The 14,557-nt window shown below is 47.5% G+C and overlaps 1 protein-coding gene across 1 annotated transcript in view; it reads right to left on the bottom strand.

The window, feature by feature from the left end:
- The window catches only part of IDS (iduronate 2-sulfatase), a 34,128-nt gene that overhangs the window by 6,193 nt on the left and 13,378 nt on the right, over positions 1-14,557 (bottom strand). The window contains exons 4-7 of the mRNA XM_058441364.1: positions 13,322-13,522; positions 11,570-11,740; positions 5,370-5,496; positions 1,972-2,145 (exon numbers count right to left, since the gene is read on the bottom strand). Coding sequence (XP_058297347.1) covers positions 1,972-2,145; positions 5,370-5,496; positions 11,570-11,740; positions 13,322-13,522 — 673 coding nt within the window. The remainder of the gene's footprint in view (positions 1-1,971; positions 2,146-5,369; positions 5,497-11,569; positions 11,741-13,321; positions 13,523-14,557) is intronic.

Here is a 14,557-nt window from a genome sequence, read left to right as displayed (position 1 = left end):
ACTGGCCATGAAGTGCCCCCACCATGTGACACAATGGGAGAATACGATAGCCCATGTAGCACACGTGTCAAAAATGTTACCCTGAATGTAGTCATGTGGAAACAATCCGACAAATCCAGGCTGTGGGACACTGTATAGGACAACTGGCCTGGATACTTATAAAAAGATGAGGTCAGGGAGATAATGGGGCCAGAACATGTAAGGCCACTGTGACGACTTTTACTCAGATCAAGAAGGGTACATAAGAGGCTCCCATGCCGGGCTGTGACATGACTTGACTTAGGTTTTAATGGAATCACTGTGGCTGCCCTGAGGAGGAAAACCTCCAAGGGATCCAGGGCACAAGCATGGAGACCATTTAGCAAGCTGTTGCAGTACTTCAGCACAAGACAGCGGCAGTCTGGTCCAAGACAGTGGCAGGCGAAGTGGTGGGAAGTGGTACACAGAGTCTGAATGGAGTGTGACAGGCTTTCTCATAGACTGAATATTGCATATGGAGTAAGAGAAAAACAGGGGTTGAGATTATTCCATGATTTTTTGGCATGAGTGACTATTCTCATTTCTTGAGGACAAGACGAGTGTTGAAGGAAAAGCTGAAGACGAAAGAGGTCAAGTCCAGCTTTGGATATGTTAGGCTGGCTAAGTGGGAAAGACTATTGGAAACAAAAGTCTGAAGTTCAGGGAAAAGACACAGCAAGAGATAAAATCTGGAAATAAACTGAAAGGCAGTGCAGTTACATCAATTTCTAAACTGCTGAACACTTCCCAACAAAAGTTTCAGAAAAGATTCTCAACCAATCAGAAGATCTTTCCCAGTAAACAAAGGGCTAAAATCATGCCTTGAAACTGTTTAACCTTTCTATCAATGACATGAAAGAAGACAGGGCATGCAGTGCACAAAAATCAAATGTGCGAAAAATAAAATTGGGTAGTATAAAGCAAGCTCAGAAAGATCCAGAAAGGCCCGAATGATGGTCCAGAACCAAGACAAATTTAAACAGGAATCAATATACAGTACAAGACTTAGATGTTAAGGATGGATTAAATGCTTAAGTCCAGAAAGGGGGCAATCTGGTTTAGCATAGTTCATAGAAGAGGCACTCCAAAAAGAGCAAACGTCATATGTCATTTCAGAGACAGTGTACAACCTGTCTCTGAAATGCACTGGGCAGATCAAGTCAGGATAGAACTCACAAGAACCCACACAGGTTGCCCACACATCCAGGAGGGGTATCTGGTCCAACTGGTATTCTGGAAGTGCTTTCTCAAACTGAAACTTTTTGGAAGACAGAGACCAGGACAACCACGGGTCTAAACACTACCTTGTGACGAATGGTTGAAGGACTGGGGATTTCAGCCTAGAGAAGAGAAGATATTGATGGAGGAACAGGGTCCGGGGCATCAGTGCTGTTTTCAAAGCTTTGAAGGACTGGCACATGGAAGTCAAAGTAAACTTGCCCTTCACTGCTGGGGAGGGCAGAGTAGAATCACCTGGTAGATTTTACAGATCTAGTGGTTCACTAGATTGATGAGCTGTCAAAATGGAAAATGTACCCCCCACAAAGAAGGCTGAGTCCCTACCAAAAGGGTGCATCGAGGGAAAGGATTCTACTCATCTGTTACGGGGGCAGCCCCTTACTCTAAGCTCTGGAGCAGGCTCTTGTAGACTGTACCACAGCCCTCCTCATCTTGGGGGTGCACCTGTTCCTTTGTCCATCATCATCCCACAAGGCTCCTTGTGGACAGGGGCCATACTTGTCAATTCTGGTTCTGTCACTCTTTTCCCGCCCAGAGTATGGGAGATGCTCAGGAAGCGTGTGCTGACCACAAAATGTTGAGAAGAAATTCCAACACAAGGCAGGAAGGGGGGAGTCTGTGGAACCCCCAAAGCCTATGAGTCAATAAAGTGGTTCACGTATAAACTAAAGGTGATCTTACTGTCAAGCAATATCATTTCAGCATATTTTATACCTGGCTCCATCAACTCTGAGGCGGAATCAAAAGGGTCGAGGTAAGGGAAAAGCTTCTCGCCTGCCTCCGGAAGTGAAGCCGTCCTTCCAGGAACATAGAACATCAGGGGAACATGGGTAGCAACATCAAAATTGCTGTATTTGGCCCATTCTCCATGTTCACCTAGAGCCCACCCTAGTTCATAAAAAGCACAGAATGACAGAAAATGAATAATCATCATACCACAGCTTGTTTATTTTAGATACCATTTCATTTCCTGTTATAAAAACCAGAGGAAGTAGAAACTCATCACCTAGAAGAAAAATATTCACTTGGAATTACCACAGAAAGGGTTATTTCAACTGAATGCTGCTTTACTCAAAATCAGTTATTTGTCCTCATGAGGAAACCTTTAAGAAAGAAAACATAATTAAATTCCCAAACTCAAATATCTTAACAAACTACTAGCAACATATACCTAACATAGGGCTCTGTGGTGGTTCCCACACATGCATTCCTCCCCTGCTAAGACACGCTCATTCTTGACAGGGTGGGAATCCTGAAAGCTGTAGTGTTACCACTGCCCTGTCCTGTACCTACCTATCTTTTGACTCATGCTCTACGAGGTCAGGTTTTCAGTTTTGGGGTATGTGCCACCTAAAACTGAGCTGTGGAACTGCAGCACACTCGCCAAATTCAAAGAAGACAAGGACATCTTCGCTGATTTTTAAGACATACCATACATAGGGCAAACCAAAACCTCTCATTTCAGATCCTTAACCTCAATTAAAAACAACCCTTCATGTTGATTTAAAACATCCCTTGCAAAAGATGGTTTGAATACTCCAAGTTGGAAATACCCAGTCTTTTTAAGTTACAGCACCCTTTTTGATACAAAAAATGTGCATGACAGAAATTGTACAGTGAGTAGTGTTATAAAAATAACCAAACACACCAAAAGCTGCCACGGGTAAATTTGAGAAAGTGTTGAAATATACCGCACAGCATGAGACCTTGCTGGCTGCGTCTAACAGATGACGCTGGGGCTGCAAACGGTGTCTCAGCCTTCCAGGGCCTGTGGTCTCCAGAACAGGGCTGAAACCTGTTCTGAGTTGACAGTGCTTTCCTAAGAAGACCCCAAGTTGAGAGGACCCTCTTACCCACTCATCAATAATCAAAGCAGACTTGATGCCCATCACAGATGCCCAATGATTCTGGTGAGCCCTTCCTGCCTCTGGCTGTCAGTACTGGGGAGTATGGTGGGGACTTTCAGATAGCTCACTGGAGCTCAGAAAGAGAGGGAGTTCCCCCTGACACCTGCCCCAGTCAGTAAGCCCCGTGGCCTGAGGGGTATCCCCACTGCTCGACCTCTCCACTCTCTCGGGGAGGACGAGGCAGCCTTGACCCACGAGGGCTGATGAATGGGTAGGTTATCGGCAGGCTCCTAGGCCACCAGCTTAGAAGTCACATTGTCCCTTTTAGATTCAGTGTGGTGGGAATCTAAAAGGTCGAGGATCGAGAAGCCTGCAGGATGGCAAAGTGAGGGACCCCGGCAGTGGGACCTCAGGAATCCACTCCCGCAACTCTGACTGGGCTGCCCATAGAGGCCCTGAAGGTACAGCAGCCAGGCGCTCTGTGGCATTCTGAATACCGGCACACAGCCTTCGGCCTCTGAGAGCCATTGTGAGCTGCCCTGCACCAGGCAGAGGTGGCCCCCAGGCCAGGCACAGGGCCTGGCACATGGCACATGCTACAGAAATAGCTGTGGACCGCCTGACTGCAAGATCGCATTGAACATCTGGTGCCGGGCCTCAGCCTGTGCTGCTGCAGCCAGGAGCAAATACGGGGAAGTCTGGCTAAGGAGAACGCATGCCTGTGTGGGCCCCAAGGATCTATCTCGAGATCAGGAGGAACAAGCCCAATGACCTGGACAGGGAGCTCAGGAGGTTTCTGGCTCCTGCCCCAGAGGCCCAAGATGAGGACGTGGCAACACAGGAAGGCCCAGGGAATGATGAGCCCAGGGAGAAGTGGCCAGACCACCTGAGACACGTGTTAAAGTGCACTTTCCCATGCCCAGAACTGCGAGCTCCTGAGACCAGTTGCAGAAACCAGCATGTTTTACTAGCTCCCAGGCGGTTCTGATGGAGAATGTCACAGGAGGGGACTCTGAGATGGGCTATTTGTAATCTACGGCAGCTGCCTCACAACAAAGAGTGTGTTCGTGGAGAAGAGGAAACTGGGCACTGAGGGGTCAGAAGCAGATGGCAGATCATCAGGAATATGTGAAAAATTATGGCACCTCCATATATAATAAAATATTACAGACATTTCTAAGGGAAAAGGTAGGCTTCTGAGAAATGACACAGAGACTGTCTACGACATTAAGTGTACAAAACCAGGGAACATTAACAGTACACACCGAACAAGCAATCACATCTTGTGACATACATGTTACAAACATACACATGTATAACATATATCCCTGTGTGCATATGTGCACAACTGACGGCTGGCAGATGGATCCCTAATCTGTTGGCACCTGTTAGCCCTGAGCAGGTGGGAGAAAAGGGCAGGATGTTCTGGCCCTGAATTATATGCTCTGTATCCTTTTTTCTTTTTACGATAAGCACATGTTATGATTTACTATTATCCTATTTCATATTTGATGATATGAAAGAATTATTTTCCTTTTTCTAAGTATAACAGTATTATGGTTATACTTCAAAAGAGGCAATATTTTTCAGAGATAGTGATCGGAAAATGGAACCATCTGGGATTTGCTTCAGAACAATTCAGAGATGGGGGAGTGGGTGAGGATGAGAGGAACAAGACTATGTGAGTGGGAAACGGGGGGAGCTGCTGTTTTATTCCCTGCTCTTGGAATGTTGAAGAATTAAAAAAATGCTTTTAAAAAGATAGTTTCATTTTTGGAAAAGTAGGAAACAGCCTTAGGAGGAGATAAAGACTTGAAAAGCCCAGGCTCTCGGCAGAGAAAACAGCGGGGATAGGGGTGGGAGGGCTGGAGCCAGGCATGAAGAGCTTGCTGGGCTCTGCCAGGATTGCTCTGGATCCTCTCCACCCAAACTAAAAGTCCTCCAACCCTCTAGGTTAAAAATGGGGGTTACAAGAGCTCTGCCACACAAATGGAGGGTGGGTTCCTGCTGCATTCACCAAGAAAAAAAAAAAACTTGCTACAAGACCTCTCCCCGACCCACCCACACCTATCCGTCAAGCATCTAAGATAGAGGCCTCAGGACTAACAAGTTGATCATAAAAATGCCCCAGGATCCCACTTTTTTGTGAACCACTGGTTCACAAAAGAGAACACACCCATGTTTATGTCAATGGCAATTTTGCAAAGCATGTTTCACAGGAAAGTTCAGATGTTTTGACTCACCAGGGAATTTCAAAATGCTTACCATGATCCGAGGTAAATGCAATGATGGTGCTGTTGGCCAGCTGAAGATCATCCAAAGCACTCAAGAGGCGGCCGACCTGTGTATCCAAATATGACACAGAGGCAAAGTAGCTCTGGCGGATTTTCCGCTGCAAATTAAAAAAAAAAATGGGAGTGACTGCAATTTAAATTGCCATGGCATACAGAGATAATGCTTGCCTGAGCATCTCTCCCAATCCCAATCCCTTAGTTGATGCCCTTAATGATTTTCTCAGCCAAAATGTAACACTCCTTTTCCTACCATCTGCATCACTTCACCCACAGAGTCACAGCAAAATCTGTAGGTCTACAAATAAGATACATTTCTAAGCAAATCAGATTTCACTTTAGGGCACAGATCACAGTGGATGAATGTGTCACCTACTGCTCCTTTCTGTCTCCCTCACATATTCTGATGGGTTCCAAGAGATGAACATGTACACAGAAACTGATCCTTCAGTCCCTTGAAACACAGGCCCACACATGCTCTGATAAAGGTCACAAAGATACAATTCAGCTCTGTTAATTTCCTGTGGCTGCCATAACAAAATATCACAAACTGGGTGGCTTAAAACAACAGAAATGTATTGTCTCCTAGCTCTGGAGGCTAGAAATCCAAGATCAAGGTGTTGGGAGGGCCATTCTCTCCCTGAAGGCTCTAAGTAGAAGAATCTTGCCTCTCCCTAGCTGCTGGTGGTGGCTGTCAGTCCCTGGCATCCCTCAGCTTGCAGCTGTATCACTGTGTCTCCATCTTCATGTGTTCTTCCCGTGTCTCTCTCCCCTCTTCTTAAAGGACACCGATCATATTGGATTAGGGAGGGGCCCACCTTACTCCAATATGACCTGATCTTAACTAATTAAATCTGCAATAAACCTATTTCCAAATATGGTTACATTCTGCGGTACTGGGGGGTTAGGATGTCAACAGCCCTTTTCAGGGAAAAAAAATTCATAATTTAACACAGAACAGCAACCCTGACTGAGCCTTTCCCTCTGATCACTTTCTAACCCAACAGCAGATTACAACTGCATATCTTCATGGACTATGGCCATTACATGGAGCTCATTTCTAACAAACTGTCAGCAGGCAGGAGAAGAGCAAAGGAGATACCAGAGAGCAGCATGTCCTTCACAGTCCCTGAACCGAAGAGGGACTTTGGGAACAGCCAGATCATGCCCTGAAGTAAATGAGCCACCGGCCCCTCCTGGGCTGACTCTCATCCCCAACCTGGTTCACAAATGCTAAGGACAAAGATTAATCCTCCACCCCAAAGAGGGGTGAGAAGAGAGCCGTGACTTCTCAGACCAGCCCCTGACTTATCAGCTGGACCCACCAGCTTCTTCTCATCACTGCCAGGGTGAGGACAATCATGAGACTCACCCGTTCTCACTTGCAGTCAAGAGAAAAGATATACATCTAGCCTTCTAGCAGGATTATGCTGAACCCTGGCCTACTTATACTTTCTGGTAGATGAAGTCTTCAGTCTGAAACCTGTGGAACTTTGGTCCTCCTGGGGACGAAAGACACCTGTCAGGAGGGCTGTGTCCTATACAAAGGTATTCCCTCCTTCCTATGCTAGCCCCTGGATGTAAGGCAATAAGCAGACAAGGTCCTCACCCTTGATGAGCCACCCCATCCAGTGAGGACACAATCATGGAGACAAGAAAATGCTTAATTATCAGTGAGGCCTGCTGGGTCTGTCCTGCAGACCCTGGCCTATGGATGAAATGAGTACTCAGACACAGATATGCGGCATAAGAGCAGCTAGGTGACTGCCTGGCTCTAGTGGCCAGAGAGCAGCCCCGAGAAGCTGGAGCTGCTGGCTTTTATTCAGTGCAGGCACAATGCCGAAAACCTGGAGCCAACCTGTAGGTAATTAACATTTACTGTTCCCCTTTCAGGGAACCTCACATGCACAGATGATCAAAGGTCAGTTCCTGGTCAACATAAGTAAACAAGCCTGTTTAAGATAAATTCTCCCACACTCCCTTGTACCTACTACTCCTTGCCCTCTGCCTCAGGGTTATAGAACAGCTATTCTCCCCTGGGGCTCTGCAGAACCTTCTGACCTTTCAGAAGGTTTGCATCCTTTCCCTGTAGTTTTTCCCACCACTCTGACCAATCCCCCACAGAGGCCCAGGGGTGACACAGGGGAATAAGCCCTCAAATCTGCCTGGGAGATTCAGGGAAGGCTTCACAGAGGAGTTAGAGTTTGACAAGAAGCGCCTGCAGTCAGACAAATAGGGCTCAGATGCCCCAAGCAGGGGCTGCAGGGCACGGAACAGTGTGGAGTTGTGACAGAGCAGATTGCATTTCAGGCCAATGAAAGGCCCATGTGACTGGAGAATCAAATGCGAGGGCAGAGGAGTGACTGGAAAGTTAGGTCCGAGCCAGATAATATGGACCTGGTGGGTCTATCCAGGGAGTGGAGACTCCGAGTTCTAGGCCAATGGAGTCACTGAGGTCTTTCAAGGCGAGAAATCGACATGATCTGGGCTGCAAGTTATTAAGAGTCCTGTTGCAACAGGACACAGACACAGATTCCAGAGGCTTTAGACAAAATGGTACTAGGACACTGCTGGGTACATAAGAGGTGCTCACCACACTTGCTGAATGAACAAAACAAAGCACGGCCCACTGACGCGGTCCAGAACAATGTGCTGAAGGATCCAGAGGACTGTGTGGATGTGAGAGGAATTCAGGGGCATCAAGTAGACATGGGGGCAGGGAGCAGAGGAGGAGGTGTTGAGGAACCCAAGGGTGACTCCAGGTTTCACATTCAGCTGGTGGCATTAATTCGCTGGCATGTGGGGGCAGGGGGCACAAGAGGAGGAGGAGGAAGGAGAAAAGGCAGGGCAGGGGTGGTGGCCTGACCACGTGGAAGCCTAGGGAGCTGAGGTCTCCAGGGTCATCTGCCTAGGAATGGCTCTGGCAGGCAGGTCAACACACATATCTGAAAATCAGGAGAGAGGCCTGGGCTGAAGGAGTAGTTCTGGAGTCATCTGCCAAGGCTCAACTGAGCCCAGCAGGGGAAGAAGAGGCAGAAAGGATATAGTGGGGGGCCTGCGAAGTGGCACCTGAGTGGCAGACACAGAAAGGATTGGGAGGCCAACAGTCCCAGAAGGGGTGGAGCTGGCCAACAGTGAGGAAGTGACACAGAGCTCAAGGAAGGTCAGGACCTACACAGATGGATTTTACTGGCCACCACGGTCAATGCTGAGGTGAGAGTTTACTGGATTGGGGAAGTGGAAGCCTATGTAGAGGATGGTGAAGAACAAATGGACAATGAGGCCACAGACACAGCCAGAACAGCCCAGTGTGCACTAGCTCTGCCTTGGAGGTCAGGTGAAGGAGTGGAAAGCAGAAACAGGCAGGGGCAAGGGTGCTGGCACTTTTGCAGCTGGGAGGGATGAGAGTGGATGGAGAGGCTGCAGGGAAGGTAGGTGAGAAGGAAGATCTTGCTCATTCTGCTTGCAGACGTGGGAAGCAGGGACAGTGGTGGGGAGTCGAGGGAAGAGGCCTCGAGCCCAGAACATGCACACACAAAATTCCAGGTCTCAGTGACAGAGATTATTAATAGAGCCCATTCAGCAAGTACTCGCTAGGTGGCATCTGATCCTCTGAACGGCACATTAAGGACTCCAAGACTCAGAAAGGTTAATTAACTTGCCCAGAGTCACACAGCTGATAAGGGGCACAGCCAGGATGCACACCCACATCCACTCTGTCCAATCCCCTACCTCTGGCTGTCCACCAGCTTCCATTTCTACAAGAGGAAAGGTGCTATCCACTGAGAAATGGGGCACAGGGGTGGCAAAGGCCTGGAGGGGAGCAGTGAAAGGGAGTAGAGAAGAGGTCATGCAAACAGAGCAGCTGCAGAGAACAAGTGAGGTGAGCTGAGCAGAGAGCTTGCCTGGGCTGCTGGGGCTGGAGGCGGGGCATCTGAGGGCCTCCCTGCTTCATGGGGGCGTGGATTTTCTCCAGCAGCTTTCAGGACTTGGACTAGAAAGCAGAGGGTGTGGCTGGACTGTCTGACAATAAAGGTACTGTAGGAGGGGCAAGGATAAATGGACAAGTATGGTGAGCTGAGCGGCTGGGAGGAACAGTAAGTCACCTGCCACCAGGCCTTAGCTATTTAGGGAAGCAACAAAGCCAACACGACCTGGACACAAGGGGGAGATAGAAATCCATACTCTAGCAATCCCCATGAGGTAGAGCAAGGGAGGTGCTAGGAGAAGAGGTTGTGGTCAGTGTGGTGACTCGGAAGGAGCAGGCAACAAACTCCTGAGTGTGGCCCCTGAGGTCACTGGCTCATGTGGAGCTGAGTTAGAGGGCTGGAGCTGAAGAGAGCCCAGAGCTGAGTCTCAAGGGTGCAGTGAGATGGGCTTGGATGCAGGCATCCAAAGCTGCAAGAGGACAGTGAGCAGGCCAGAGTTCAAGGGGAATACAGGGCTGGGACCAGCACGTGCATGCATCTGGGAGGCCCTCTGAGTCATGCTGTCCACTGTGTGTAAGGAGTGGACTAAGAGAACTTGAAGGAGATTGCTCCGTGCGGCCGACACGGTCCTAGACACTTCTATATGCTCTCTTTGGTTCTTGCTGAAAATCTCTAAAGTAGGTGTTATCATGGAAAAACTTTACCTACTTTGTTTCAGTTTTATAGAGAAGAAAACTCAGGGAGGCTCAGGGAGGTAACATGACTTGACAGAGGTTAGGCAGCTGGTATGAGGTAGAACATGAATTCGAACCCACACTGCTGGGAACCAACAGATCCAACCATGGGGCTTTGGAGTTACAGTCCCTGGGGATGAATCCGCTCCACCCAGCACTAATTTTGTGCTGTCAGACAAGTCAGCACACCTCTCATGCCTTGAGTTTCCTCACCTAGACAACAGAGAGCAGGTACCTCACTAAGTCCCCATGACGACTAACCACACATGAATCAGCGCCCTTCCTGGCACACAGTCCATTCTGAAGGGTCATTTTAAGTGACCATCACTAATAAAGCATCCAGGTGTAGCCTCAGAGCCAGTTCAAGCCACTTCACCATCAGGAGCCCAGAAACACAAAATGAGAAAACAAACAGATGGATGCATTGCTTTCCAAACTCAGTGAAACCGGAATCAGATAGATCTGAGGAATGTACACCTCTCACCACCCAAACTCTTGTTGTGCAAACTCAGGGGCCAAGTAAGTTTGGACAGCAAGGGATATCTGTATGTGGTGGTTTTGTTCTGTGTTTGTTTTAAACAATACTCTACAGCAGAGGCTCTCAAACTTCTGATGAATCGGAATCACCTGGTGTGCTTTTTTTTTTTTAAGAAATGTCGGTTGTCAAGTCAAGTTCCACCTCCAGCTTCCAATTGTGTAAATCTGAGTGGGCCAAGACTTTGCATTTCCAACAAGCCCTCCCAGAAATTCTACGGCAGGTAGTCTAGGATGCACACTTTGAAAACACTGCCATCTTCCATCCGCTACAGCTTGCCTGCCACAGCATTCATGTGGTAAGAGAAGGGCAGGGTTCTGTGTGGAATATTCCAGAAAGAGCATTAGTCAATGTGTATTCTGCTCTCCAGGGAGAAAGGGTGATTGATGAGTCAGTGTGAGGATTCTAATTGTGTGGCTGCTCTGCCCCTAAATCATGGCAAAGGAATGCCAGACATCACAGCTGGATGGCACTGGCCATGATGGTGGCCCAGTTCCCTCTGAACCAAGGTCCTGCTCACCAAGCCACCCCCTGAGAGTGAAGCTAGCCAGGATGGGCTTTCCCACAGAGGGAACCTGCAAGTACCAGCAAACCAAGCATTCTGGGCTGCTCAGGAGTTGCTCATCACTCTACAATTAATGAGCTGTCACCTAAATGAAACAGTATCCCCCTGGGTTAGGAATGGTCACCCAGGCTGGTTCCCCACCTCTGTGTCCACACATAACAAGTCACCAACTCTCTGGATATTCCCTTCTTTAGAAGGTAAGGCACTGGTTAGGAGAGTCCTGATCCATGCAACACTGCCTGTGTCCTAAATACCTATAGGACACCTCCACCCCAGCACTTTGCCCGATAACTCACACAAAGAAAGCTCTTAATAAGACATTATAGATGGAGTTGTGTCTGAGAAAAGTGGTTTCACCTATGACACTATGTCATCAGTGTCCAATACATCCCCAAACTATGTCCTTGATACCTGAAAGTCCACAGGAATTGGGCCATACGGCACACTGATGTTTAAGGCTTGGACGTCTTCCCGTTGCCTGATGTCCATCCAGGGGTTGTAGGCCACAGCGGGTAGGCCATCAGGGACCTCGGGATCGGGGGCCAGGGTGATGTTCTCCAAGGGATACAACTTCTGAAATTCCTTGGGGGAAAACACAAAGCCACAAAGTTGTCACTCTTTTAGCAAAAGCACAAGGTTGTGGCTCTATTACTATCTATACTGCCTTTTCTCTAAGCCTGTGATGCATTTAAGTGATGGCTCACTAGCATTCCCCATGTGCTCGGCCCTGAACTGGAAGTCCAGCCTTAAGTTACTCTCATGAGATGCCAATAGCAATGAAATCACACGACTTCTGTTTCCTACAAACTGAGCAGCAACAGCTCTCTTCCTTCATACAAACAGATGCCCTTCTGTTCCTGTCCCCACCTCCTGCCTGGCTAGAAAAGTGTGGTAAGGTGTTGGGCTCCCAAAACCACCCTCAGGTTCAGTAATTCACGAGGGGTACTCATAGGATTCAGCATTTAGTCTCACTCACAGCTATGACATTACAGTGAAACACACTCAGCAAAGAAAAAAGGCACATGAGGCAAAGTCTAGAGGAAACTAGGCACGAGCTTCAAGTCCTCTTCCAGGGAAGTCACATAGGATACTCACTCCTCCCAGTAACGAGTCGTGTGACAATACATGTGAAATGCTGCTAACTAGGGAAGCTCACTAAAGCCTCATTATCCAGTTTGTATTTGGGGCTGGTCAGGTAGGTACTATCTGTCTGGAACATATCAAAATTCAAGGCTCCCAGAAAAAAAAAAACCCAGGGATTTATCAACCATAATGTTTGTCTAAACAGTTTAAGCATAGTAAGCCAGTTCTGGGAATAGTGGGAACACTTCGGAAATCAAAGTTCCTAGATGCCAGCCAAGGGCTAGACTTATAAGCAGGCCTTTCAAAGAATCACAGCCAGGCCAGCTTTGTTAACTCTTTTCTGCAAAGAGGCACGAGAGGTGAACCTCACAGCCTTCTTCTATCAAGGGGGCTGACAGCTCCTACTAGGAAGGCAAGATCCCCTGGGCCAATCAAAGCAAGGTACCTGCAGCATCAAAGAGCATACTGCTGGTCTCTACTCTCATTACATGTGAGGGGCATTCTCTGCAAAGTCAAAAGGATGGGATGCTCAGGCCCTCATAAAACATGATAGGGAAAAATGGAAAAGGATTCTAAAACAGAAAAGACTACATGCTCTAAATGACATACAAGCAAGTACAGGATTTGAGGTTCCAAGAAGCAATGCAGTGCTTTGTGTTTAGATGATCTAACCTGACAGGCTCAGGGGGAACAGGCAGTTTTTAAAGAGAGCTTCACATTCCCTGGGGCTGTTTTGGAAGGGCCATCCCTTATTACAGGCTTTGGCAGCCAGCTCTGATTCACTTCTCTTTGGTGATCTCGCCATCCAACCCAACATCTGCTCAATAAGTTCAAGAAAAGGAAATCAAATCCTCCAGTGGAGGGAAGCAGAAAGCCAAGCATTTCTTACAAGATTCTTACATGTTCTTGGCCTTGACCTCCAAATCCCATCTTCACTCCACTGAGGACACTAGTGCCCATCAGGCACCCATGGTGCCTGGGGATGGCAGGATGGGGCCACCTTCCCTGTGCAAATCCCTCCCTCAACAAACAACACAGCTGTGGCAGCTGTGCTGGATCAGCCCTCAACCAGCTCTTCACCTTGGGGTATCTGAAGGGGATGTGTGGCTTATGATACCCAACGGCCAGGAAGAAAGGATTGGCTGACGTTTTCATCTTTTCCAACAACTGTATGGCTTGCTCAGTGCTCTGTTTGTCAGGCAAGGTGCCCTCGGGAACATCCAGCACATCCACAGGGCAAAGCAGGTTGGCATGGAGTTCTCCATCTGGCCCTCGACATGTCTTTCAAAACAAAATATATAACATCAGCTTTTTAAGTGCAAGAAATGGAAGCCATGAAGGCTACACACACAGATTTAATGTTCACATAATCAGCCCTTCATGTGTTAGTCATTCAGACTGAACAGAGACATCAGAAGTAGAACTAAGACAGAAAAGTGTTTCTTGTTTTCCAGGCAGGGGCCAGAAATCCACTAGCACTTGGTTTCTTGCTACTAATACTCTTTCTCCAGATCATAACTAATTAAAAGAAACCCCGGTAGACTAATTATAAAAAAATCCATCTCTAATTCAACAATTAAAAAAATGCCAATTAAAAATGGGCAAAGGATTTGGATAGATAGTTCTCCAAAGATGATATACAAATGGCCAATTGAACACGGAAATGTGGCTAACATCATTAGTCATTAGGGAAATGCAAATCAAAACCACTTCACACCCAATAGGATGGTTATAATTTTTTAAGATGGAAAATAACAAGTGATGACGAGGATGCAGAAAAATTAGAACCCTCTCACATTGCTGGTGGGAATGTAAAATAGTGCAGCCACTTTGAAAGCCAGTCTGGCAATTCCTCAGTTAAACATAGTTATTATACCCCAAAAAATTAAAAATATATGCCCATAAGAACACTTGTACAAAAATGTCGAAGGCAGCATTATTCCTAATAGTCAAAAGTAGAAACAACCCAAATATCCACCAAGTGATGAATTGATAAACAAAATGTGGTACAATAGACAATTATGTAGCCATAAAAAGGAATGAAAGGCTGGGTGCGGTGGCTCACACCTCTAATCCCAGCACTTTGGGAGGTGAGTGGATTGCCTGAGATCAGGAGTTAGAGACCAGTCTGGCCAACATGGTGAAACCCCGTCTCTACTAAAAATACAAACATTAGCTGGGTGTGGTGGTGGGCACCTGTAATCCCAGCTACTCGGAAGGCTGAGGCAGGAGAATCATCGCTTGAACCTGGGAGGTGGAGCCTGCAGTGAGCTGAGATTGCGCCATTGCACTCCAGCCTGGGTGACAAGAGTGAAA

Source organism: Hylobates moloch, unplaced genomic scaffold (assembly GCF_009828535.3).
Source record: "Hylobates moloch isolate HMO894 unplaced genomic scaffold, HMol_V3 SCAFFOLD_7, whole genome shotgun sequence".
In the NCBI taxonomy this organism is placed as follows: Eukaryota; Metazoa; Chordata; class Mammalia; order Primates; family Hylobatidae; genus Hylobates; species Hylobates moloch.
This window is presented reverse-complemented; position numbering and strand designations above follow the sequence as displayed.